The following is a 12,396-nucleotide window of genomic DNA, read 5'->3' as shown; positions in this document are numbered from 1 at the left end:
AGAAAAAAGATCTTTATTAAATATAATCAAATCAAACCTCAATTTTTTTTCTCATCAAACTCCTATATAATCAATATAATTCAACCAAGATCTTTGCAGAGAACAAGCAAAACATATTCCATTATTTATATCTGTTTTGTGACTATAGGCACATCATCTGCTTTTACCTTGCTCTATCATGGAAAGATTCTCATACTTTATCACTGAAAATATCACATCTTTTTTTACTTCTTCAAAGTAACTTAATTACATTAACAACAAGAACAAAAAATTGCTGATATTTTAGATTTTAATATAAAGTACTACAGGAAATACTCAAAAGATAATTAAACAATAAGCATATTTAATTAACCTTTATGTGATGCAAACAACAATTTGGTAATTTGAAGAACAAAAAAGGTCTCATCTTTTTCTGTTCATTGATAATATTACCATGAAGCAAAAATAAATTGCAAATTTCAAGTAAATAGTTTAAATTTTCCTACACAGAAACAGCCACTTAAAATGGCTGAAAATGTTGAGCAACAGAAAAGTTCATTTATCAGAAGCAAAAGTGAAGGTTTCCCTTATTTGTATTTTGCCAAATTTATCCTTTCTCTAGAAGAAAATTCATACCAAAAATTTTGATCACATATCCCTGCACATATGCCAAGAAATAACATCTATATTTAGATACTTACTTATGCGCATTAACAAGTCAACACTGCATATTGTAATATCAAACAAATTTCTGGCCCACATGTTTACATATTGCAGTGCATTGTTGCAAAAATAAATTATGCAAAATAGCTTCAGCTTTTCCCAAAAATAAGAAGAACCTGATCAATCATCCATACTCATGAACCAAAGGCAGTTTCAGACTTTCAATAAATTGCTGACAAATTAGGCAATAAATTTCTATCATTTACATATACCAAAATAATTTTTCAAAATTGAACTAGTTAAACAATGCACTCCTAAATCTGCAAACAAAACAAAATATTTCAGATGAACCAAAGAACAATGAAATTATTAGATTTGGTCAAGTTTACTGTTGCTGCTAAGAAGTAGATGTGCAAGAGTAAATTTCACTCAGTATCAAGAGAAGACTTAAGAACAACTGTGAGAGCAAGAATCAAAATATTTACCTTAGTGGCAAAGACAAAAATAGGAAATAATTCAAGCAACTTCCAGGCAAAGCAGTGTGCTGAAAACATCTCCTATTGTACTGGTAACAGATCAACACAAGAAAGGACTCCGGTGTGGAACTGCTAAATTCCTTCTGTCTACCTGATATCAGTTTATCCAACATCTACCAATAGTAGCTTATCCAACATCTACCAATAATAGCTTATCCAACATCTACTTCTGAAAAACTGACATCAAAGCCAAAGGCCCCAGAGACCACGTAAAATGCCCACATATCCCAGCACATTTTTTGGAATAGAAGAGATGCACCATACTTAAAATATCCCTGCAAGTGGGAACAATCCATGCTAGAAAACCAAGATCTTCCCAGACTACAGGATTTAACTGATGTTATTTGCACACACACATATATATATAAAAATATAAAAAATATATATTTGCACCTCAAATATTTTTCAAACCATGAACTTATTCATTCCAGAAAGGAGAAAAATAAATAAAGCTAAGTGAACAAAGAGTATATTAAAATGGATCCTTTGAAAACCCAACATATCTTTAAATAGTTCTAATGTCATGAGGAACAGCCAGCTTCTCTTCTGGACTAGTTAAGTTGAAAAGCAGTAGTCACCAATTCCTCAGAAAAGAGGAAAATCAGGAAAATTGTATTATTCTCATGAAAGTGATGTTTATTCTACAAATTCAGTTAAATTTAGAGTTTAAAGGAAGCTTTAAAGACTTCATCTGTAAACCATTAAATATATCCTTTACTTCTCTGAAATGTGGCATAACTTACTAGATGTTATATGTAGTAGATATAATTTGCGCCATTTCTAATATGATGTATGTGATATTGAATATTTGTTAGAGTATACACGTTTGTATTAGGATTCCCCCCCACCCTCGCAGGCGAGACCGGGTGTATATTGGAAACTAATTTACAAGTAAGAAGGTACGGCTCCCCAGGAGATGGGCCATGTCTGGGGAGATACGGGAACCCCAGGTGCTGATCATCGCATAAACAACCCGAGATGGATATCATGAAAATCCTCAGACAGATACATGTGAATGCAGCCTTCCCGTAAATTTCATCAAGGGATTCAACAAACTCCAGACACTGAATTGTTCTCCCTCATCACCAAAAAATAAAATCTTATTAACATATGGACTCTGAATAGAAGAAAAGACTGATTGCTGAAATCTTGGCCTCAGGCGGAATTTTCCCCATAAAAACCACTTGTGCCAGGATGGAGGTGTGTGGGCATGGAGGAAAACCTGTGCTGAGGCTGACTCCTTGTTACACACCCAGGGCCGACCCCGGGCTCGGCTCTGTTCTTTCCTTGTCGCTGGTTAGATAGAATTTGATTGCAAAATAAATATTTTATTTTTTCATATTAATTTGGCTGGACAAATTTTCATTTATAACACTAGAGAACTTTAGAGAAAGTTTTAACATGCTTGATCCATGTGATAGTATATGCACATGCAAGATGCCCAGTGAGTTATTCCTCTGGCCCTCCCAAATGCAAATGCAGTTGCTACCAGGAGCTCTAAGAGTGATTCTAAATTTCAGATTTGTGGAATTAGGATGTTCCCAATGGTTATCTTTACAAAAGGACAATCTGTAGTAAGCAATCTGAGTTCCAGGAAATATGCTTTTGTTCCAGTTATTTCCTAGCAGCACAGCTGCTTGCCCCACTGATTTCAGTAAGTACAACAGTATGCCTCTTTCAGCATCAGGAGATAGTTATTTTTAAAGTAAATTTGACTTGAACTCTAAAGTTTTTTTGATGAGTTAATACCCATAAGATATTTTTCTCAAAGTTTTGTCAATTTTGTCTTTGTAGAAGTCCTATACATAAAGGATTTAAGCAAATGTTTAAAATTTATTTACACTCCTTTTTTGTCTAGTTTTCATCTGCACCAAAAGGTATTGGTGAGTAGCTCAGCTGTGCTGCCCAGAGGACTGTAAGAAGCATCAGAAGTTTGCTCACTGAGCCTTTCTTGTCATTCCTATCTAAAAGATGAGGCCTAACTGGTTACTCTGCTTCACAAGTGAGACTTTTCAGCAGTACTAGAACTCAAAGATGGACCATCACGTTTCACAAATGCCATGCAATTTTGCACTGCTACAGCCTGCCACTGACTACAAATTATAGTTGTTATAGGATCTGAAAAAGTAATCTGGAATTTAAAAAACCCAAACACACAAGCATAGAACACAGAAATATCTAAAAGCATTGTTTCAACCCTGTGACATAAAGATGATTAAGCAGCAGTACATTTTTTAGCTGCACTTGTAAAAATATGAAAAGGACCTTTGAAGAAATGGCAAATCTTCACTCATATTTCAGATTATAGCAGCAGAGAGGACAGAGACTTGTAGTGATCAATGAAAACCTGTGTTTAAAGTTCTGCACTGTACAGATAATGAAATCCTAGAATAACAATCTACAGGAAGAAGTAGCATTCAGCATTATATTCTGCGGTGAAATTATAACTTTTTTTTTAAAAAACAAAGCCTTTTCAGGTAATATATGAAGACTCAAAAGGTGTTTCTGCACAAGTCTTAAAAACACACACTCATTTGTCCTAGAACTAAAATATGCAATTACATATGTGGTGCTAAATTTTAGAAAGCTAATCCTTTAAATATATTATAAGCCAACTCAGACATCTCCTTACCACACTTAAATTTTTCTCTCATTCTCTGTGGATGTGTCTACCTGGACCTTAATAAAGCCTTTGATGCTGTCTCCCACAGCATTCTTCTGGAAAAGCTGGCAGTCCATGGGTTGGACGGGTGCTCTCTTCACTGGGCTAGGAACTGTCTGGATGGTCAGGCCCAGAGAGTGGTGGGGAATGGAGCTACATCCAGTTGGCGGCCAGTCACCAGTGGAGTTCCCCAAAGCTCAGTATGGGGGCCAGTCCTATTTAACATCTTCAGTGATGACCTAGACAAGGGGATCAAGTGCAACCTCAGTAAGTTTACAGAGGGCACCAAGTTGGGTGCGAGTGTTGATCTGATGGAGGACAGGAAAGCTCTGCAGAGGGATCTGGACAGGCTGGAGCAATGGGACAAGGCCAATTGTATGAGGTTCAACAAGGCCAAGTGCCAGGTCCTGCTCTTAGGTCCCAACCCCATGCAGCTCCAGGCTGGGGCAGAGTGGCTGGAAAGCTGCCCACAGGAAAAGGACCTGGGGGTGCTGAGCGACAGCAGCTGAACATGAGCCAGTGTGTGCCCAGGTGGGCAAGAAGGCCAATAGCATCCTGGCTTGGATCAGAAATGGTGTGACCAGCAGAACCAGGGCAGTGATTGTCCCTCTGTACTCGGCACTAGTGAGACCACACCTCAAGTGCTGTGTCCAGTTCTGGGCCCCTCATTGCAAGAAAGACATTGTGGTGCTGGAGTGAGTCCAGAGAAGGGCAACAAAGCGGGGTCTGGAGCACAAGTGGCTGAGGGAGCTGGGGGTGTTTAGCTTGGAGAACAGGAGGCTCAGGGGGGACCTTCTTAATCTCTACAACTCCCTGAAAGGAGGGTGGAGCCAGGTGGGGGTTGGGCTCTTCTCCCAGGGAACAAGCAATAGGACAAGAGGAAATGGCCTCAAGTTGGTCTAGGGAAGGTTTATACTGGATATTTGGAAAAAAAAACTTTACAGAAAGTGTTATCAAGCACTGGAAAAGCTGCCCAGGGCAGTGGTAGAGTCACCATCCCTGAAGGCATTTAAAAAACATGTAGATATGGATCTTGAGGACATGGTTTCGTGGTAGACCTGGCAGTGATGGGTTAATGGTTGGACTTGATGATCTTAGAGGCCTTTTCTAACCTAAATGATCTTATGAACTGTAAAACTGGTAACATGTTTAATCTCAAGATAGTTGATCAGCATAGCTATAACCAGCAGACAAGGTATTCATTGAAGCTCTGAAATTTCATTTCATAGCAAACATGACCTCTCCATTGCAGGCACAAACTTGAAGGGAGAAGTTTAATGCATTCCTCAACAACATACATTTACATTAAAACCAGGATAAAAGGCATTCACAGATGTTAAAACCAGAAGCAAATAAAAAGTGCTATAATTAATTCTGACCTGCAAAAAACAGGCCATAAAAATTCAGCATAAGACCCCTTAACAAAAGTACTGTGAAAAAACTCCTATAACTTTCCTCTGAGCTAGAGCGCATCTTTCAGAAAAATGTTCAAAGATCAGGAGAGAGTAAAAAAATGTTGCTTCTTTCTTGCAAATGCCAAAAGGGACTGTTGGGATGGTCCAGTCTTAACGATTACATACTACAGTTTTCCCAGTCATATAATAGCCTAACAAACTTTCAAACCTGTATATAAAATTTGCTTAAAATGCTACTTGTTTTTTTTACAGTAGAATGCAAGGCTTATCCATGTGCACAATAACAGGATCATTTTAAAATTTAAAGTTTACTGAAACAATTCAACAAGTCATATATACTTTTGGTATATGTAGCATTAATTTTAGCTTAAAATAAGTTGATTTTACTGAGTTTTATAATCAGTGAGCATTAGTCCCTTAAGCAGAATAGCTATCTAAATGGTTTTTGAACTACCTGAACTAATCTTACTTTAAACAGGATTTCAGCTAAATCACAGCAATGATGTTGTATGTGACAAAGCCAGGAGAACACATTTTCTTGGGGAAGGATGAGAAAGGAGAAACAAAGGACAAGAAATACATGGAGGTGAAATAAGGAAAGATAAAGCAAAATATATTAAGCTACATGGAATAGGAAGGATGCAAGAAGAAATGGAATAATGATGCAAAAAGGCGACCCTAGAAAAGATTTGCTAAAAACTATTAAGAAATGTATGATGAACTAAATAATGTTAATGAAAATTACATCTTCTAGTGTAGTAAAACAGTTATAAGTAAAAATGGCATAGAGTAAAACTGGATGATATTTCTCTCAGTTGGAGTGAGGACATTGTGGAAATGACATGAATATTATCTATCAGTTATTGACAAATAAAGCTTGGCTTATTAAGAGATATCTTTTTGAATTATGAACCCTAATTTATGAACACTGGAATCCGCTTAATTATATCCTAGAAAGTAGTCTACCAGGAAGTTGGACAAAAAAATGTAAAACTAAAAATACACATGAAAAAATCTGAAGTTCAGACACTTTCTCCAAAATCTGCATGGATGATCACTCAAAACTTGATTTGTAAGAGAAACATAGTTATCCTTTCCATGAAACTTATTTCTAGTATCATTGTAAGAATCATATTCTAGATACAATAGCAAAGAGACTGATATCATATTCAAACTTTTTTTCCTTTGGAAACTAAGTTATTTCAAAATATGTCAGAAATATATGGCTTCATAAAATAAAAAATACACAAAAACACTGCAGAAAAGCTATAAATCTGAATTTAAAATGAATGCATTGCTCATGTCTGACACTTCTAGTAGAGTCATGCCAACTAGATTAGAGTGAATAAAACCTTTACACATTACTAAAATATACTATATAAATAACCACATACAATACAGACTACAAAAAAGCCTACTTCAGAAGCATTTTAGAAAGCATACATACACTGTATATAGCTCTGAGAGCTCTAAATTTACCAGTTTTCTGCACATAGAATTGTGTGATTTCAAAGTCTATCCTTAGGAGCTGAACTCCATCAGAAAGTTTTCAATATGCCTTATATAATGAACTTTCATCTGAAAATCTTTAGACTAAGCTGACAGCAAAGATGTCAAATTTTTCTGACTCTAGATACCTATTATTGTTAGAACTGGAAACTTTGCCTGTTCTGAATATCACAAAGGGAAAGTGGAAATGTTCATATTTCCAGGATAAAGAGAAAATATTTAACAAGAAGGCTAACATTTTACAAATAAGCAATACTCATGCTGAATTGTTAAGTCTTTAAGGGTCAATACAATCAAGTTAGTAGAGACCAGACTTAGCAAAATAAATTCATCATACAGATATCAACTCAGTACACATGCAAATAAACTTTGCTATACATTCACAAATATTTCTAAATCAGTTCTTATCAGATAAACATTGTAAGAAAACATTTTATTCTCAAGTTAATGAGCAATTATATACCCAGAACTGCATTCATAAATAATCCTGTATACAGTTAAAATCCTCTCCTCCTGACACTTTATCTGCCTATTTTTGAGACATGACAGCTCTATAAACATAGCTACATAAGAAATCTAAATGCTAAACAATAAAAAAGAACCCTGACCAGTTAGTAACATTGATTTCACAATGTGAAATTATCTACTTCAGTCTGAAACCAAAGAAACTAAAATTATAGCACCAAGAATAAAAAAAGCATTAAATCTGCAGAAGAGACAATCAAATGTCAAACCTACGATCTGTTATGAATAAATTCCTGTTTATATGAGTAATTTGATAATGCCAGTCTACTGTTTACATTTCTTTCCTCTTTCTGCATACACTGGACCATAAGAGACAACACTATCTGAATTCTCCTAAAGATAGAACTTTTTAATAATCTTATTAAACACAGTCTAAAGTATGGAGGCTTCCCAACAGAGCTGTATTTATAGTATAAGAGGCAGATGGGGCTTTGTAACTGCCTTATCTCATCATGTAAAAATATCCTTTAGAAAAAACACATTTCATTTCATTTCCAAATAAAAACATAAAGGAATCTTAGGGCTTGTATACATAGTATTTCACAACACTTCAGCTACAACAATTTAGTTACAGTAGTACCATTCCCTTACACAGACACACCTAATCATTCATATCATAGTTATGTTTAACTAGATAAATTATCAGATTAAACTCATGTAACTGAAGTAAATTTTAAGACTATTTAAGTGTTCCCACATTAGGAACTTGCATTGGAATAAACAAATAATTTTAGTTACACTGTAACAAAATTTCCAATAACCACAATCCCATAGACAAATTTCACTTTGTTTCCCAAAATCACCATATAAGCAAGACTATAAACTATCAAACATTTGTGTTTAATTTCTAACCATAGGAGTAGCAAATCTAAAAGAACAGGCGTATACAAGATATAATGCAATTTACATTAAAAAAGACAACTTACCTTTATTAGATTTGGATGACTTGTTCTTGCTAGGTTTAAAACAAGAGCCCCTTGATTTATCTTCTCTATCCTTAATAAATTTCTGCACATCATCCAGTGAAAGTTTTTGAAGGACAACTATAGGCTTAGCTCCTTTATTTAGATCTTCAACTAGCCCAATCTTCTCTACTTTGTCCTGTTCACCTTTAAATTCAGTTTTCCTTGATTCCTGAGTGACATTGACATCTTTATCACGCTTGATTTTTGGAATGACAAAATGTTTCAATGTGCCAGATCTTGCCCCCAACAAATAACTGGGAAACTCTGCTTTACTGTCAGCCTGTGCTTTATTACTATGTACTTTACTCTTGTTACCATCTGTCCTTTGTTCATCCTTGCTGTTTTGTGATTTAAAGCCAGTTTTATCAGGTCTTGACTTATTAGAATCTCCTCTACCTTCCTGTTTAATGCGAGGGCTGTCAGGTCTTGATTTCTGATCCCCAGAAGAAAACCTTTCCTTTGATTCACCAGACTCATGTCTATGTTTCCTTGTAAATTTCTCAGGTTTTGAACCATCAGATTTAATACCATGTTTAGAATCATGTTCATTTTTGTTTGAGGATCTCAAATATTCAGGTCTTCTGATCTTGGATGGATCTCCTCTGTATCTCTCTGACTCCCCCCTGTCCTCTGATTTTTGTTTGAGGCTATCATGGTCACGCCTTGTTGTATCAGAAACTGAGCGCCCATCAGGCCTCAGTTTTGTTGGATCGGATCTACTTTCAGACTTTGTCCTTGAAGGATCAGATTTCACATCTATTTTATGCCTAGATATTTCTATTTTCTTATCTGATACTGGTTTACTTGAGTCCCTTCTGTTATCATGTCTATGTTTTGAAATTTCAGGCCTGCCTTCATTCTTCTGTTTTGGTGTTTCAGGCCTCTGCCTTATTTCCTCTTTGCCATTATTTTGTTTTCCATCATTTTGTTTCATCTCCATTTGCCTGCTCTGGTTTTGTTTTGATTCTGTTTGTCTGTTCTCATTTTGTTTCACTTCCATTTGTCTGCTTTCATGCTTGCTTTCACGTTTAGCTTCTACCTGTTTCTTCTCATTTTGTTTACTTTCCATCTGCTTGCTCACATTTTGCTGAAATTCCATTTGTCTGTTTTCATTTTGCTGGATATCTGTCTTTTGACCCCCAAAGTCTGACATTTTCCTAAAAATCTCAGGGTGGTTTTCAGGTTTAAATTTAAGAACTCCAACTGTGTCTTCTTGGGGAACACACACAAACACATCATTATACTGCTTAATTTCTTCAGGTTTTTTGATGATGTCCAGATCTTGAGTTACTGTTGCCTGAGAGTCTGCTCTTCCTGCTTGCTGCAGATCAATACTAACCATCAGTGCTGGCCTTGCCTCATTTCCCGCAGAAACTGTCTCCTGAGAAGCTGTTCTATTTCCTACAGTAGCACCTCCAACCTCCTGTGGTTTGTTTTCTTGTTTTCGCTTCTTCAGAGGCTTATCTACAAATTAAAAGAGAAACATCACAAATGCTATATATTAGAAATAGGCAAATGTCCAAGCAAAAATGTCCATTCCCCTCCACTTCCACCAATTAATCCTCCTCCACATGTATGTGCACACAAACAACAAAACCCACTGAATTTAAAAGCAAGAATATAACTTCTCTAATACTTTTTAATGTGTTCATTATCAATCTACCATATGTGCCAATTAATCATTAAAAAACATCTTCAAAACACATGAGTTCCTGTACAATTCCCAAGAGAACCATCTAATAAAGAAGCTGCAATAATGGCCAAAAAAAACAATACAGTTGAAGCAAGTTTTGAGGAATACTATTATAAAAAATTCTCCTTTGCAGATCAAGCCTGGTTCATTATACATGAACTATGCAAGGATCTGCAATGATTAGGAGACAGAGCTCCCTACTTGATTCAGTTGGGCTTTGCATATATTGTAGCCAGGGAACACATGAACAAGGAACAAAAATTATTAAAATAAGTCCAACACTCCATGCTTCTCTTTGAAACAAGGAGTATACCAAGAGTTGGAGTCTATACCATAGCACATATGAATGGGGGGGGGGGGGGGGGCACTACACACTTAAAAGCTTCAGTATTTTCCCCTTGCAACCATAATGCTTTTCATGGATTAAAAAAAAAATCAGTGATAATTTTATGTAGTGTCAAGAACTTGACTCTACAATAATCCTTTCAGTTTACATTTTTAAAAAATCATTAAAAGTAGAATACAGAAAAATAGAAAGTGAGCCAAGTACTCCCTCCTGTAATTTGGTAGAATTCATAGAAATGAGAAGCACACGAAAATATCTATTCATTTAAAACACAACCTATTTATATTACCAACATGGTACTCTAAAATTAATTTCTACCATGAAACTCAAAAGCCCTACCTTCACTAAGGCTTATATTCTCCCTTTGTAGTTTGTCAATAAGATATTTTCTCTGTAATCAGAGAATATGACTTTAAGTCTAAGTAATGACCAAACACAGGTTGAAAAGTCTATCAAAATGTCTAGACCACAAATACAATATAAGAAAAATAACTTATTTTGTGCTTAGATTTATGGTGCCTTTTCACCAGATGCAATGAGCCAGCTCTCCTTTTGGGAGCAGGGGAAAAGTAAGGAGGATGCAATCAAGGAAGAAGGAATTAAATCTTAACAAAAATACCCCCAACCTCTCAAATAGTAAACCAGAATTATAACTGACTTCTAATTTACTCTATACTTGTAGAAGATTCTGATTCAAAAGAATTAAAATTTTTAAGGACCATCTCCAAAATTAACATTAGAACACAGTAACAAGTAGTAAGATAGTAAACTCCAGTGATGTGAACAGGTTTGTGGGTTTTTTCTGTCATTTTAATTCTCAAATCTATTTGTATATCTCTAGCTTCCTAAGACTCCAAAATGTTGTATAACATTTAATGTCTGAAAGACAGTAAAGACAAATACAATAAACTCCATGCAGAAACTGGTCAACTGCAAATAAGGAACTTTTCAAAGTAGGAACACTTGCCAACTTTATGATAGACATGCGAACCAAAATTAATCTGATTAATTGAAAGTGCAGCTTTTTAGCATGGCAGTTTTTATTTTTTCTGTCCAACAACAACAAAAGCTGTTGGATTTATATGAGAGCTTATATAGATTAACTTCCTTACACTACTTATTAAAACAAATGTGGGGTTTTTTTTAAACCTTCATACAATGACAAAAAATCTTTTTCTCCCTGTGAGTAAGAGGGCTTTGACCTCATTGAGCTTCATAGCAGGTCTTAGGAATGACCATGAAGTAGAAATTTCCAAACTGAGAGATTTCAAATTTGATTATTTTTTTAACATATATATATTAATATACATACATACACACACATATCACTACCTTATTTCTCAATTAAAACTGTTGAAATTTTGAAACACAAATTGAGAAACTTGTGTTCTTATGAAAAAGTCAGTCAATTTTTTCATTTTAATACAGAAATGTCAGTCACACTGAAAAAGTCCTGTAAAACTCTGATGGTGGATCTAGCTTTTAAGACATTATTGCTACCAGTGTCACCTGTAACAGAAGGGAACACACATTCACATTTCTACAAGTGTGTTTCATTGTCTAGTGCATCAGATTACAGCACTAGTGAAGATGGTTTGCATTAACCTAACCTAACCAAGCTATCTAAGAACCAAGCAAAGGCTTTCTTCTGCTACCCCTACTATAGGAGCAAGGCAAATAGTAAGATATGATGCCTTAAATTGGTGTAGCTAGATCAACGACAACTCGCCTTTCAGAGCCCTCATGCTGAGGACTGTAATATTAAACAACCAAAACAATTCAAGTATGATCAATTTTCTCTCTTGAACTTCCATGGGCTCAAAATGCTGCTGTTCACCATCATCCAAAATATCAAATTGTAAGTTGAGAACATATAAATATATGATTGCATCATAATTTGTCACATTCCCTCTAAATACAGAGCTCATTTGATGCACCTTCTTTGCTTCTCTTGACAACTTGGTACTCATGTTTAGTAAGTTATAACCACAACTTGTTGATATGTGAGAAGAAAGGGGTGCCTTCAATATTTTCTTTTATTAAGTGATTGCAGATGGAGTTACAGATTATTCAGAGATTTCTTGATATTTCCAGTGCATTTGA

General features: G+C 35.4%; 1 protein-coding gene across 3 annotated transcripts in view; it reads right to left on the bottom strand.

The window, feature by feature from the left end:
* LOC146762970 (nipped-B-like protein) overlaps nt 1-12,396 on the bottom strand; it is a 162,772-nt gene that overhangs the window by 58,692 nt on the left and 91,684 nt on the right. For all 3 annotated transcript variants that reach the window (XM_085571239.1, XM_085571240.1, XM_085571241.1), the window contains one exon: nt 8,216-9,718. In XM_085571239.1, coding sequence (XP_085427365.1) covers nt 8,216-9,718 — 1,503 coding nt within the window. The remainder of the gene's footprint in view (nt 1-8,215; nt 9,719-12,396) is intronic.

This window comes from Lonchura striata, chromosome W, assembly GCF_050655825.1.
Source record: "Lonchura striata isolate lonStrDom1 chromosome W, ASM5065582v1, whole genome shotgun sequence".
In the NCBI taxonomy this organism is placed as follows: Eukaryota; Metazoa; Chordata; class Aves; order Passeriformes; family Estrildidae; genus Lonchura; species Lonchura striata.
This window is presented reverse-complemented; position numbering and strand designations above follow the sequence as displayed.